Source organism: Colias croceus, chromosome 6, assembly GCF_905220415.1.
Source record: "Colias croceus chromosome 6, ilColCroc2.1".
Classification (NCBI taxonomy): Eukaryota; Metazoa; Arthropoda; class Insecta; order Lepidoptera; family Pieridae; genus Colias; species Colias croceus.
The window spans coordinates 8,620,087-8,634,653 of NC_059542.1; the positions used below are offsets into that span (position 1 = coordinate 8,620,087).

The 14,567-nt window shown below is 31.5% G+C and overlaps 1 protein-coding gene across 2 annotated transcripts in view; it reads right to left on the reverse strand.

Annotated features, from left to right (window-relative positions):
• The window catches only part of LOC123692897 (kelch-like ECH-associated protein 1B), a 38,273-nt gene extending 24,571 nt beyond the window's left edge, over nt 1-13,702 (reverse strand). Inside the window, exons 1-2 of one of the 2 annotated variants that reach the window (XM_045637760.1) lie at nt 13,332-13,702; nt 8,258-8,415 (exon numbers count right to left, since the gene is read on the reverse strand). In XM_045637760.1, coding sequence (XP_045493716.1) covers nt 8,258-8,410 — 153 coding nt within the window. In that variant the 5' untranslated portion in view covers nt 8,411-8,415; nt 13,332-13,702. Of the gene's footprint in view, nt 1-8,257; nt 8,416-10,643; nt 10,878-13,331 lie in introns of those variants that run through there. The other variant, XM_045637759.1, reaches the window with a different exon arrangement.
• Nucleotides 13,703-14,567: the final 865 nt, after the last annotated feature.

Sequence of the window (14,567 nt, forward strand, 5' to 3'; positions counted from 1 at the left end):
AAAAGATCTATATTCTATGTAATGTTATAATACTGAACAACACTGAATACACTGAGAAAAATTTTCTTTAGCAAAGTACCAATTTAGCTCGGTTAAAAATTATTCTGCTGCATTCAATTAAGACATATTTAAAATATGCATTAAAGCTTTGCTAGTATTATACAAGCAAGTATTGCTAAATATTCTTGGCTATTATTAACAAAGTACTTATTTATTTCAAAATTACCGACTCGGTCAATATTACCTTTACCGAATTAGGTTCAAAATAGACAAGCTTACGTTATTATTTAATGATAAGCAAGTTATTTAATTTTAGACTTAACCATAGTTGGCTACTATTTACACAGAGTTCGGTTAAAAATAAACAAGCTTACATAATGATTGAATGACAAGTAAATCATTTAAATTTAGACATAATATTATTTGGCTAAAATTAAATAACTTTCTATGATGCATATAACCGTGTTTCTTACTTAAAAACAAACAAGTAACTTATCTATTGGGAGATAAGCACAGCTCGGCAATTAACAATGGAGCGAATACTATTTTTGACCGAGTAACTTGATAAAAATGAAACAAGGAATTGGCTGCGTAGCCCGCAAAGTCAGCCATTTCTATCAAATCATAGTCGAGTGACAAACGTGTCTGTTGAAGCGCCGCGGCCGCCTCAGCACCTACAAGGCAGATTCAAATTTACATTAAAAACTTTTCATCATCATTTTGAATTTTAATCAAACTATTATAGAAGAGCAAGATGCAGAAGACAAACTATTAGGGCTCAAAAACAGCCATGGACAGCCGTAGAACTAAAGTGGCAAGACTCTACAGAGACGAAGCTAATTGCTGCAAAATAGTTAACTAAAGCTCCAATACCTCAATACAATGAATATGCGGCTCTTAAAAAACCCAAAGGATATCTTCTGGTGAGTGCAGTTTTTTTGAATTTTTTGTCTGCTTTAGTTTAATTACTTTTGTATAATATTTACTTAGGTTTTTTTTATTTTTTACAGCTAGAAATAGATTGTGAAAACCACAGAACAGTGAAAACCAAAGGACAATACATATATCACTGAAAGCTTCCCCACAATCAAGCCAAAAATATGTGAATTAGTAAGTTACTTCTGATCAAGCAAGATATTGTCATATACTTATTACTTTATTAAATACCTATTACTTTAGTAAATTACATTAGGTAGGATATAGTTCCCATATAATATGTAAAGAGCTTATTGTACTTTAATTTTTTTTTGGTGCAAAAAATGTTTAAGTTTTAGCATTTATGATCATTTTCCCGATGACGAATGTGAATTATGTTTCAATGAGAATAAATTCAAATGTTTAAAATAACGGTTTTACTTGTTGGGTTGTAATAAAATTATTAGATCAAAAAGATTACTTATTCTCCTAACTTATTCTATAGTTTTTGCCTAAACTTTTGACTTATCAAATACATATAAGTACAATATTTAGATGTAGTAACTTGCTTACATTACCATAATGGTTGTTTGTTTTTATGTAAACAAACCTAAACCACTTTCATTATAGAACAAACTCCAACATCGCGAAATAAAATCAGCTGTTCCATAGATTTTGGCAGAGTAGATAATTCCACTTTTGTATATGAAACAGCTGATATTTCTTTTACGATGTTGGATTTGGCTTTGGATTAGGTATAGACCTAATTAAAGTTGTTCAGGTTCGTAGTGTGAGTCATTCCTTAAAAGTTTACTCATGATTTATATTTAACCCTGTTATTGTGAAAATTAAAACACAAAATAGTTATTGTTTCTTGACATTGTGAATTGTGTACTATTTTTAAAAGTAGTAGTATCTAAGTGTAAGTAGTATGTTACTTGAAATGATTGTATCGTGTACTGAATAAAGCTAATTTCATTAATGTGCATAATTTTCTTTCAGTTTCTTATAAGTTTTTGGTGTGTCGGTAAAATGAGTGTTATTTTCCTACATGAACGTTTCATTTGCTTTTTTTCCGACATGCCAAAATTTTGCCCCCTGCACTGATAATGGTACAAATGACAACATATCGAACTAGGTAAATATTTTCAGTATGAGCTGACTTCACATTGCATACAGGGTGTAACAGAAAGGGGTTACACATCTAAGCAGGGCGTGATGTACCTACTGATGAAACTGAACAATTTTCCCAAAGAACATAAGGTCAAAAGATGAAAATAATGGAGAGGTTTAATTTTTTTTTTCATCTTTCGACCCATTTTCCTTGGGAAACGTTGTTCAGTTTCATCAGTGCATCACGCCCTGTTCGGATGTGTATATCCCCTTTCTGTTACACCTTGTATAGGTTTTACAAACATTCACAGGTCAGCTTATACTGAAAATATATAGCTTAATATGTGTCGTTTGAATTAGTACTTGCAACAAAGTATTTTAGCTATGGTTACCTAATAAACCCGCCTAAGAATACAAAGTAACTTTGCTAAATATACCAATCTTAATTGACTAGAAAGAACAGAGTATATTTAGTTATAGTTAACCAATGAACGCGATTGACAGTACCCAGTAACTTTGCTACGTATACAAATTTTCAATTGAGTAGAAGTAACAAAGTAGATTGGCTGTCCCTACCCAATAAATATGATTAACATTATCGTGTTACTTAGCTAGTTTTACGAAACAACTTTGCTAAAAACAACAGAGCACGTTGGGTATTGTTAACAGAGTAACGCGATTCACTATAGTAAGTAGGTAAGTTATATTTACTGAGTGAATAGGTTAAAAGCAACAAACCTTTAATACGTATTTTTTGACCAGCTTAGTGGGTTTATATTACCAACATACGTTAACAAAGTTGACTTGTATAATTTTAGCCACAAACTTTGCAGGCTCCCTCCGAAGCAAGTTACTCGGTTGTAAATAGCAGCAACTTGTTTATTTATAGCCGTCACGTTTTTTCAGTGTACGAGTTTTCGAGATCACGAAAGAATACTCTTTCTCTAGCTCTATGTTCGTTTGATGTAAATTCACCGTAATATAATAAATGCGAATGTTTGTGACTTGTGAGTATTGATGGATGTTTATTATTCTTTCACGAAAAAACTAAAGGACGTATTTACAGAGTTAAGTGAGAAGCAAATTTTATTAAGTGAGAAGTTTATTAATTTATTAAGTGAGAAGAATTCAAAATTTTCTTGGTCTTCAAAAGTATGTAAGTTTCAAAGAGCGATAATAAGTTCCTTGTCGGCTTTTTAATTATTTGATTTAAATTAGCCAATAGATTATCGGTTGGTTGTCCCTAATATAAATACAACAGTTACACTAAGAATTGCCATTCATTGCACTTGCATAAAGTTTGTGCGTTTGAGATACTTTAGCTGGCTAGCTAGCTGGATAATTGAGATAATAGCATAAAAAGATTACTTACGAGTTTTTCTAAAGAATTGTATTATCTTGTCATTATGTAAAACAGGCATTATAATTTATAATATGCAAACGTGGAGGTACCCAGTATGCAGGCATGCATTATGTAAGTACGTATGCGAATAGTTCAAATCGTAAATGAATTAAAAGAATCTTAGTAATTTATTTTTATGCAATCCGATAAGAATAATATACTATAATCTTATATGTCTGGAATTATTACTTTTTTTTATTACTAGTATATTTTTTACTGAATCCAATAACTGAAAGAAGGTTTATGGACCAATTTAACAAAATATGAGTAAAAACAAAAAAACTAATTATTTCTAATAAGATTTCATCACATAGGTTAATATATTATTTAGTGATGTAACCGATACATGATTTCGCCGATACGATATCGAATACCGATATTTGTAGTAAAAAATCAGCGATACCGATACCAATGCCGATATCGATTGCTTGGTAGAAAAATAAATAGTGAATTATGCATAAAAGTTACTAACATTTAACAGAGACTCAACTGTAAATCGTATTCTTTTAAATAAAAATGCCAAATCAAAAAACAAGCTAAACATTTATTTTAGTATTATTATTTTACAAAGACAGTTAAACTTTAAATAATACACATACAATCAGTAATCAAAGTTTAATATTGATAGAGTTTTTTCAGAAAACAAAGTGCCCACGCGCGGGCGACCTCCCGCATCGTTCATTGAGCGCGGTTTTTTGAATTGTTTGATTTCGATATCGGTTGTTTTATAATCAGCGATACCGATATATCAGCCGACATATCGGTATCGGTATCGTTACATCCCTAATATTATTATAATCGTACTTTTTTAATATGTAATATAAAACAGTTGGATAGTCTGATCCAATTATTAAATCCAATTACAAAACAATTAATGAATTGATTGATCACACTTATGATTACAGTCTTATCGATAAATGTTATAAATTATTGCTAATCAAATAAATATAATTTCATAGTATAACATGACCTATATCTACAGTAATATAATATTAAAAAAAAAAACACAATATGACCCATATCTGTACTCTGTAGTAATCATATATAGCTGAAAATATTATTTGTTTATTTGAAAGCGCAAATCACAGGAACAACAGAATCGTTTCCAAATATTCTATCACCGTTGGATTACATAAATCGCTCCATTGCGACGGGCAAGAAAGACAGACAAACGGACAATCAAACAAACTTTCGTTCTTTGATTTTGTGTGTTCATTCTATATTTACTTAATACTTCTAAACAATCTGTATTAGAATACAAGATAAATTACATAACACCGAATACAGACACACTCTACGTTCCCGAAAAAATCTGATAAAAATAATTAATTTTTCCTTTTAACCTTGGAACGTTTCAGATCCTATCAGCAGGTAATAAAAAAAAACAATGCATATTATGAAACTAAAAGTAACACCGCCATACGTGGCTTAGCAAATGTGCTTTGTCATGATAGCTTGCGTTTTGTAAATCATTCGTTAACAACACAACTCGCTTATCTTGCTATGTAAATAAAATTATTGAAACTGTATTCGTATTATTCAACACAATTTAGACATTGGTAGTCAACTTTATTCCTATTAATATAATATATTTTAATATTAAATCAGAAAGTTTCCCTATTTGTTTGTTTTTACTTTTTATAGTGATTAACCCTTGATCCTTGACCCTTCCAATAAATTATATATAAAAAAAGTTAATCATTATATCTTATCTAAAATCGTTGCATTTATTGACGTCTTTCTTTTATATAATAATAAAGATAAAGATATTATTATTAGGATATTAAAAAGCGTGCTATAGGCAAAATTCTAAACAAAATAATCACCTATAAATCGTATGGCTACAATTCCATATTATATGTCATTATAAATCATACATTTTAAAAACGTTATCAGGCGAATATTTTCCTGTCAATAATATAAGTAGTCATTTCACGAATTGAATGCGTGAAACTAGCCGAATTTATGATAACTATGGAACTAGCCGAATTTATGATAACTATGGAACTAGCCGAATTTATGATAACTATGGAACTAGCTGAATTTATGATGACTATGGAACAAGCCGAATTTATGATAACTATGGGCGTATTCAGAAAGAAAGCTTGAAACTTATAAGCGCTTATAAGCGCTTATCGGCGCTTCTCAGCGCTGGTAACCTGCGCAGGAAAATATATGAACATGCGCCTATAAGCGCTGATCGGCGCCGACAAGTTCCGACAAGCTTCAACAAGCGCTGGTCGCTGCCATATAAAATTTGTTTTGGTCTGCTTCAACCTGCTTCCTTTGTGTAGAACGAACCAGCATTGACAAGCGCTGAAAAGCGCTTATAAGTTTCAAGCTTTCTTTCTGAATACGCCCTATGGAACTAGCTGAATTTATGATAACTATGGAACTAGCCGAATTTATGATAGCACGGGGACGGGGGAATCCCTAGAGCTTGAAGGCTGAAGCTCAATTCAACGATTTCTTTTTAACACAACGTTAAATAAAAGCACACTTTTAGTTTTATTACAAGGCCTTGGCTCACCGACGAGATACGAAAATAATAATAAGATTTGTGCTGTTTTTTTAATGTTCCACAATTTAGTCTCTATGAACATTATGTAGGTATATTTGAAGAGGAATTACATTCGCTGTATTAATTCTAATTTGAAGAAACATTTTGAAACGCTATATTTTCATTGTATAACCCCTTCCAATTTTTTTGTTTAAAATTTAAAACGGAGTGATAAACTACTACTAATAGACTCGTATTCTTATATTTTTATTCGTAACACAAAACGGGAATCTAATCAGAAATATTTCAATACAGGCGATAACACAAATTATTGTGTAATCTAAGTGTGTAATACTGTAATCCATCAGCACAATAACATACATAGAATTTCGCGCGTTACATAATATTTAAAATGGTTTTTGACCTTAAAGTTAAACAATGACTTGCAATATCCAACGATGAACGAAATGGGAGTTGGATCTCGAATCATTACGGGCCCTCTGCACAATGGGCAACATTGGCCCAACAAATTATCGACGTTTGCCGCAATCACGGCGATTATGAAGAAAAATCTAGTGACGGCCTTTCATGATAGACACAGTCTACACAATCGTGATTGCCTCTACCTACTCGCCCTACACTGCCCATTATGTAGGTTGGCCATTACATGATCGTCATAGATTGTGACATAACCGTCTGGGTAGTTGACATTGTAATTTATCGTATTATGAGATATCATAATCATGTTTAGCTGTGTCAGTTTATCCTTAATAGAAATCGTAAACATGATAATGTTAATAAAACTGATTATCTGCTTTCCATGAGTACATTGAAAAGCTAAGTCGAAAAGACGTCTCCGAACGAGATCATTGTGCTGCCTTGTCACACAATGTAAACAATCAACAATGTAGGTACCATACCTCAGAGAACGTAGCTAAGCTGTTAATATAAAAGGTCATTGTTTTTTCTTCATTCCAGTTACTTCTGGAGTACCTCAAGGTTCTCACCTAGGTCCTTTGCTGTTCAATATCTTTATGAATGATGTTATTTGTCAGTTTAGACACTGTAATATCTTACTTTACGCGGATGATGTGAAAATATTTAGAGTGATCAAAGTACAACGTGGCTGCTCTTTACTACAGGAGGATCTTCTAAACTTGTGTCGATACTGTGCTGCAAACTCACTGCACTTAAATGTGAATAAATGTAATGTTATAAAAAACGACGTGTGGCACTCGGGGACTAGCTTTACTCTCGGCGGTAAAGCTATTACATAGTATGCCATACATGTTATGCCTTCAAGCCACACCTCCGCCCGTCGGAGTGGGGAGCGTGAGGTTTTTTCGTTACGGAATTTCTCGATTCGGTCCCCGCGCTCAAGGCCCGCGATAGAAGCTGATGTCAATGTAAACGATGTAAACGCCTCCGTGGTGGAATCTGGTATTTTATCAATGATAGACCTAATTAAGAGCAATCTATCAGTACCGGTCACAAGTTGCACATTTGAGTTTTTTGGAAGAAAGAAATATTTTTTGATCGATTGATGTGATAAACATGGGTATGTAGTATGGGGAAATTGCTTGAGCCAAAATCATTTTTTACTGCGTGTAACTCAGAAACGGTAGGATATAGGAAAAAATTATTTAGGTACAACTTGTAGATAATTTTATGGCCTTAAAACTTCTCCTTGAAAGTTTTTCTCTAACATGTACCGTTTTTGAGATTTAAGCGAAAAATGAAAAAAATGGACCCTTTCCCCTCCTCCCCCCACTCCGGGGCTCCTCCTAGTGTCCCGGGGTTTTAGTATGTTTATTACCTAGGGACTCTTGACATGTTTCCGAAGATACATCTTACGTTACTAAACTCACGCTCTCTAGACCCCCCTTGGAGGGACTCATTCAATGGAGTATATTCATTTAAAAGTATTGATAATAATTTAATTAACACATTTTTACAAGTTTTTGATAACCTATTTTTGATAACCCGCAGAGAAATGATAAGGATCGTCGTTTGTCTGTAATTGCTGTTAGCTTAGTATACCTAATAATTAGTAATCCCGAACTTTTAGGAATATAAAATATAAGTTCCTCATTGAGCAAGGATTAAATATGTTACTATCAGCTTTTCCCGCGTATTCTAAGGCAATGACCAGGGAAATGAGATGTTTCACCGCGGTAAAAAGTTGCCTATACATATATCAGTCGCTTGCTCTAGCCTCCTGTCTTTAGACACACCACCACTATAAATCACTCCGTTCCGACGTGAAACAACACACTTTTACACTTATGATATTAACTAAAGATTATTATCAAAGATAAAAAGCTCACCTTCATAAAATCTGGTATATAATTCCCCAAACAGAAAGTAGTATCACCGATGTCCTTACTGCTTCCGTAAGTACTCTCTGTCATCATATCACAGTTAAAAGGCGGCATCTCGTCTAATAGATTCCCTTTCTTCCCTATATCGTCAACCTCCATGTCGTCTGCAAGGTAAACAAATTCAAACATATAATAACGTACTGAAATTAATAACATGCTTCTTTATCGCAACGATAAAAATCATTATCTTCTTTTTATATCTGAACTTTACTTTAATTTGAACTTGGGCGTTACTGCCCATTTTTTTGTAAATTTTTTATGAGAAGAATTTTAGATTATTACTTTCTATCATTTTTCTTGCCTAACGGATTCAAAACAAACTATGTATCATAGATGTTGTGTGTTCTACTATAATATATTTATTCAATTACTATTGGAATATTTTCGAGTATTTATATTATTGTATTATAAGTATGGCAAGGAATAGTCTATCTAGTACATAGAGTTTCTTATTTCTGTCCCAACTTCGATTTATTTTATAATGTTTCGTAGAAAAATTTCTCAGGTAGGTAGTACCTAAGTGTATTTTACCGCCTCCTTAGTACAAAGGTTGATATAGATTTGGTTATTAATATTGAATATGTGATTATGCTTTATTTGTTTATATTTTTTATCTCTTTTATTTGGAATGGATGGTTATTTCAATCTTGACTTTAACTCAACTTTGGTCTGTGGCACTAGATAAAAAACAAAAAAAAGACGCCCGCCGCCCATGCATTGAAAGGAAATCTTTCAGACTGTAAAGTTAATTCAAACTCAATCTTAGCGTCAAATGAATAACGATTAAAGTCACAAAACTTAATGAATATAACCGCAAAATTAGTTCATTTGCACTCGTAAATAAATAGGTTTCAGAAATAAGTTTTAGTCAGGTGGGATTTCCAATTTACAATATGTATTAACTTACTTAACTAGTAACTTTGGAATAGGTTATATAAAATTATTATAGATTAATACTAAATAGTACCTAATATTTACAATCTACATAAAACTAATATGAAGTTGATGAATCAAACATTCGAGCGATTTCTAGAGCAATTCTTTAGATTTTAACCTTTCTTATTTCGAAATTGTTAGATTGGAAGCCTGAATGAATTAATAGTCTTGTTCGGTGGAAAAGAAAATTGGCCCTAAGTGCCCTAAGCCCCAGTTAACAACCAAAATATAAATACATATAAAGCAGAATTTACCCTAAGTTTCTTCCTCATCTTATTACAAAACACTAAACCTACGTATTTGTGCATGAGATGACAAAATTGAAAATACGCTTTAAACATTTTATTTCAACGTACCTAGGTAATTCAATAAAATTGTCGCTCATCAATTTTCCATAATTCATTAGACTTCCAACAATAAAAATTATATTCAGCTTGACACGACGTTTAAGGTGTTTAAGGTGCATTTATTATTTTGTGAAAGAACCATCATGCTTACATAATAAAAATAAAACATTTCATATTGTCTAGCAAAATTTTATCGTCACGAAAATTATTAATCACATGGACAGCAAATTTTAATGACGAATTTGGTAATGCCGATAAAACCTATGATAGCCTAGACGACATCGAAGAATTGATTTTACCGCATTCGACACTAATTCATAGTACAAAATTAGTACAAAACAAAGTCACTTCCTGCTGTCTGTCTGTCCCTATGTTTAAACTTTAAAACTACCCAACGGATTTTGATGCGGTTTTTTTAATGGGTATTGGCATAAAGACATTCTCGAGGAAGGTATAATCCATACTATATAATATTATAAATGCGAAAGTAACTCTGTCTGTCTGTCTGTTACTCAATCACGCCTAAACTACTGAACCAATTTGCATGAAATTTGGTATGGAGATATTTTGATACCCGAGAAAGGACATAGGCTACCTTTTATTGCGAAATATGTACCACGGGCGAAGCCGGGACGGACCTCTAGTAATTTATAAGTTGTTTTAGACAAATCGGTGTTTTTTATGGAAAAATATAAGTCTAATCCATGTCAATCCAGTATGAATAATCTGAAGTGCTTCAGGGATGAGAAATCATAAAAAGGACACAATTAGGGCATATTATATGTAGTAAGTTTGTCTAGTCAGCACTTTAAGATAAACCTAGGTCACTTATATTTAAAAATATCCAATGAGGAAATTATTTTATAATAAACATAATAAACATAATATTTTATATATAATAGGTATAAAAATTTAGGCTTAGATAATAAATCCTTAAAGGGTTCAGTTATTTTTTTCTCCTAACTATTACAACTTTACGCATTCCAAACTGCTCGTATTAATTCGCAGCCCGCAGGTCAAGTGAATTCAAAAACAGTTTGAATATTTACCGTCAAATGACACAGATCGCGTCATGGTATTCGCGCTGTATATAACAGACTTTATATTTTTTATATGCATCCAGAAAGTATCAACACTATTTTCACTAAACACTCACTTTTACACTTTACACTACACACTACACAAGCAAACTGAAATAGTGATAAAAAATATTTATTTTGAATTAATGAAATCTTAGTTTATTCTATGACCAAGAACGCCACTTCAATAGGAAAAGGTAGTACATAGTAATAAACTAATAAGTGAATAAATAATTTTGTCGATATATTTTACGCGGTTTTCAGCGGAAGACGCGGACGCCGCGGCCGGTGCGACTTGCGTGCGTGTGTTAGCGCGACAGACCGCTGTTTGATTTTCGACCAAAATGACTCAGCAAAACAGAATATTTTTCATATCTTTAATGTCATCAAATACCTGTATATTGAGTACGTAAGAATGACTTAGGTAATAAAAAAATATTATTATCATTTCTCTATGTAGAATTGTTTTTGTTATGAATACAATCTTATTGCTCAACACCCTATATGGCTAAATTTATAATTGATTAATAGCAAAAGAAACTAATTGGAGTGAATTAAGATTTAACAAACATGACACAATATGAGATAGAAAATAAGTAAATGATATATTTTGCAAAACAGGTTAAATTCATGGAAGCGTTTTAACTAGGTTGTTTTAGTTATTATTAGATGATATTTTTAATAAACTTTGTTGGTAAGTTTATTCATGCATAGAATATGGATAAAAACAGCTCAACAACTCTCCAATTGTACTTCAAAATCAGAAACAGATTATAAATAAAACATAATATGTATAATAAAATTTTCATTGCCGACCACCAAAATTTGATGATAGACAAAACATGTGATTTCTGTTGTCATATACTAATCAAATACTTAAAAAATAGTAGGATACTAAGATTTCATAAATAATAATTAAATATGTGTAATTAAGTAATCAATGCCGATCAATTTTTATCAAATTGCTGATATCATTTATATTTAGCAATAATATTTGCTAAGAATATTTATTAAAACTTTTCCATTCAATTTTTGTACATACATATAACTATTAGGTATGTATATCTAAAAGTATTTATTGTTTCAATAAATAATCAGTGATCAAATCTTATCATTGTGAAACAAGTTTCAAATTCATGGAAATTTTTTTGTATCAAAATTGTTAAAGAATTTTCAAAGCCATATTCAATAGTGATGCAATATTTGTTTTGTTTAAATTTGTACCTATATTGACTTCACTACATAGTATATAAAAATAACTGCGTTAAAAACAACCGACTTCAAAAACGGAAAAGTAAGAAATAAAAAAGATTTGATATTATTAATTACTACATATTATTTTTATGTGCTATTTACTAAAAAGGTTTGATGTCGGTGCATGGGCTTAATACTAAGTGCTTAGTGTTTGGCACCGACTTCAAACCTATTTAATAAATAGCACATAAAAATAATATGTAGTAATTAATAATATCAAATCTTTTTTATTTCTTACTTTTCCGTTTTTGAAGTCGGTTGTTTTTAACGCAGTTATTTTTATTTAATACTTTTTAGTGTATTTTTCAACACGAATCAAACGAGCCCAAACTCGATAAAGTTGAGTCAATATATTACTGAGTTCCTATGGCCACCTTCCGATTCCATCATCAGATCAGCTCCATGTCATAATAATGTTTCATCGCTATCCAATTTACATTCGTATACAAAATTTCAGCTCAATCGGTTACCGGGAAGTGAATCAAAGTTACTTGCTACATTGAAATTAAGTCATCGAGTACAGACAAAAATGCTCATAAAATAAAAACTACTAGGCCTAGCCGAATAAAATTTTTATGGGACCAATTCGACACCATCCCGCATCGAACAAAAAAAGAATCACGTAAATCGGTTCAGAAACCTCGGAGTAATCGGTGTACATACATAAAAAAAAAAAAAAAAAAAAAAAAAATATACCGGCCGAATTGATAACCTCCTCCTTTTTTTTTGAAGTCGGTTAAAAACAAAGTCGCTTTCTCTGTCCCTATGTCCCTTTGTATGCTTAAATCTTTAAAACTTCGCAACGGATTTTGATGCGGTTTTTTAATAGATAGAGTGATTCACGAGGAAGGCTTTAGTATATAATTTATTAGGTTTTAGAGAAAGCGGGTGAAGCCGCGGGCGGTAAGCTAGTTTTCTAATAAACTGTTTAAAATAATTAACTCCAGCTTTTGATAGAGAAAACATGCATAGATGATAATAATATTAATTAAGTTGTTGTGATTTACAAATGAAAAGATTCAGATAAGAAGTAATACATTCCATATGATATATAAATCAAATAGCAGTCTGATACATTAAAATATAATTTATCTGTTTTTGCTAATCATATCTCTCTTTTTTCACCACTATTAAAATTTTCACTTTCTTTTTAGTTTTATATGATCTGTATAGTACCTACATAATATATTATGAAAATACGGTTGGATGATTCAGTTTGAACCATTTATATAATTTATGCAATCATATGTTAAGTAATGTGAGAATTATATGTGTATGTCACATAAGTTTCTGTTACTTAAATTTTTCTGGATTGTCTGATTTGAATGTCTGAGAGATTAGAACAATAATTATGATTATGTGAAAAAAAAACTAGTGATAAGAATATTGAGTTTAGGTACATACCTGCTGTAATGTTGGCCGAAGTTTTAGAAAGAGCTTTCCTTTATATTTTTTTATTAATAATTTGACAAAAAAATCACTTATATTAAGCACTTGCTTTAGTTGAACTTTTACATATTTTTTCATGTATCACTTATAACCTGTAATATCTTCCGCACACGAGATTTAAATCAGAAGTTAGACGATCGCAGTTTTTTATTTACTTCCTGGATAAATGGTAAACAGAAGAAGTGCAAAAATTTAAAAGATTATATAAAATCAACTTGTAATAATTGAACCATTTATTGGCTAAATCAAGATATAAATAAGAAATTGATACATCATATAACTTTTTATTTAAAATACAACAAAATCAAAAAGCGAGACGATGAATGAAATTGATAGAATTGACAACGAATAAGATTGACATTGACATTTAGAGTGGAATATTTTTACTTAATTCACAGTGACACACGGTTGTTATAGATTAGAGTAATTTAAGCCATACACGTTTACGATTCCCTTTTGACTTGGAATCCTCCATGGAGCATAAAACCAACTCGATATATTTATTTAGACTAATAGAATACCCAAACCAAACTCAATTCTGATGATTTTTTTCTTGTAAATTTAGCTTTCTCTCACGCGTCCTACTATAAAATACAGATTTAGTTACGCGCGAATAACGTGCGTAGGACGTGCGAAGGTTTAAAAAATGCGAAGAAGTAACTCTATCTGTCTGTTTATCTCTCTCTTCTTCGCGCTTAGGCGAGAGTTTATGTTTAGACAACTAAACCAATTTAAGTGGAAATTGGTACTGTGTATGTTTTTACGCTGTGACTATTCAATCTTCTAACTTCTAATTAAGTTTTCTTTTGACTACGCGGGCAAAACCGCAGGCTGAACTTAATGATCTAAGGGCTGAACAGTAGTGCTATAGGTATATTTTACCCTCTTTTACACAAAGTACCCAACCAAATATTTTTGGATATCGGTGGACAAATACATATACATATCAAGAATACATATTATATTATAGTTATCACAAGTGCCATAACTGCGTTAAAAACAACCGACTTCAAACTTGCACTTACAACATTTACAAATACAGACAAAAATGCTCATAAAATAAAAACTACTGGGCCTATCCGAATAAAATTTTTATGGGACCAATTCGACACCATCCAACATCGAACAAAAAAAGAATCACATCGGTTCAGAAACCTCGGAGTAGTCGGTGTACAAACATTAAAAAAAAAA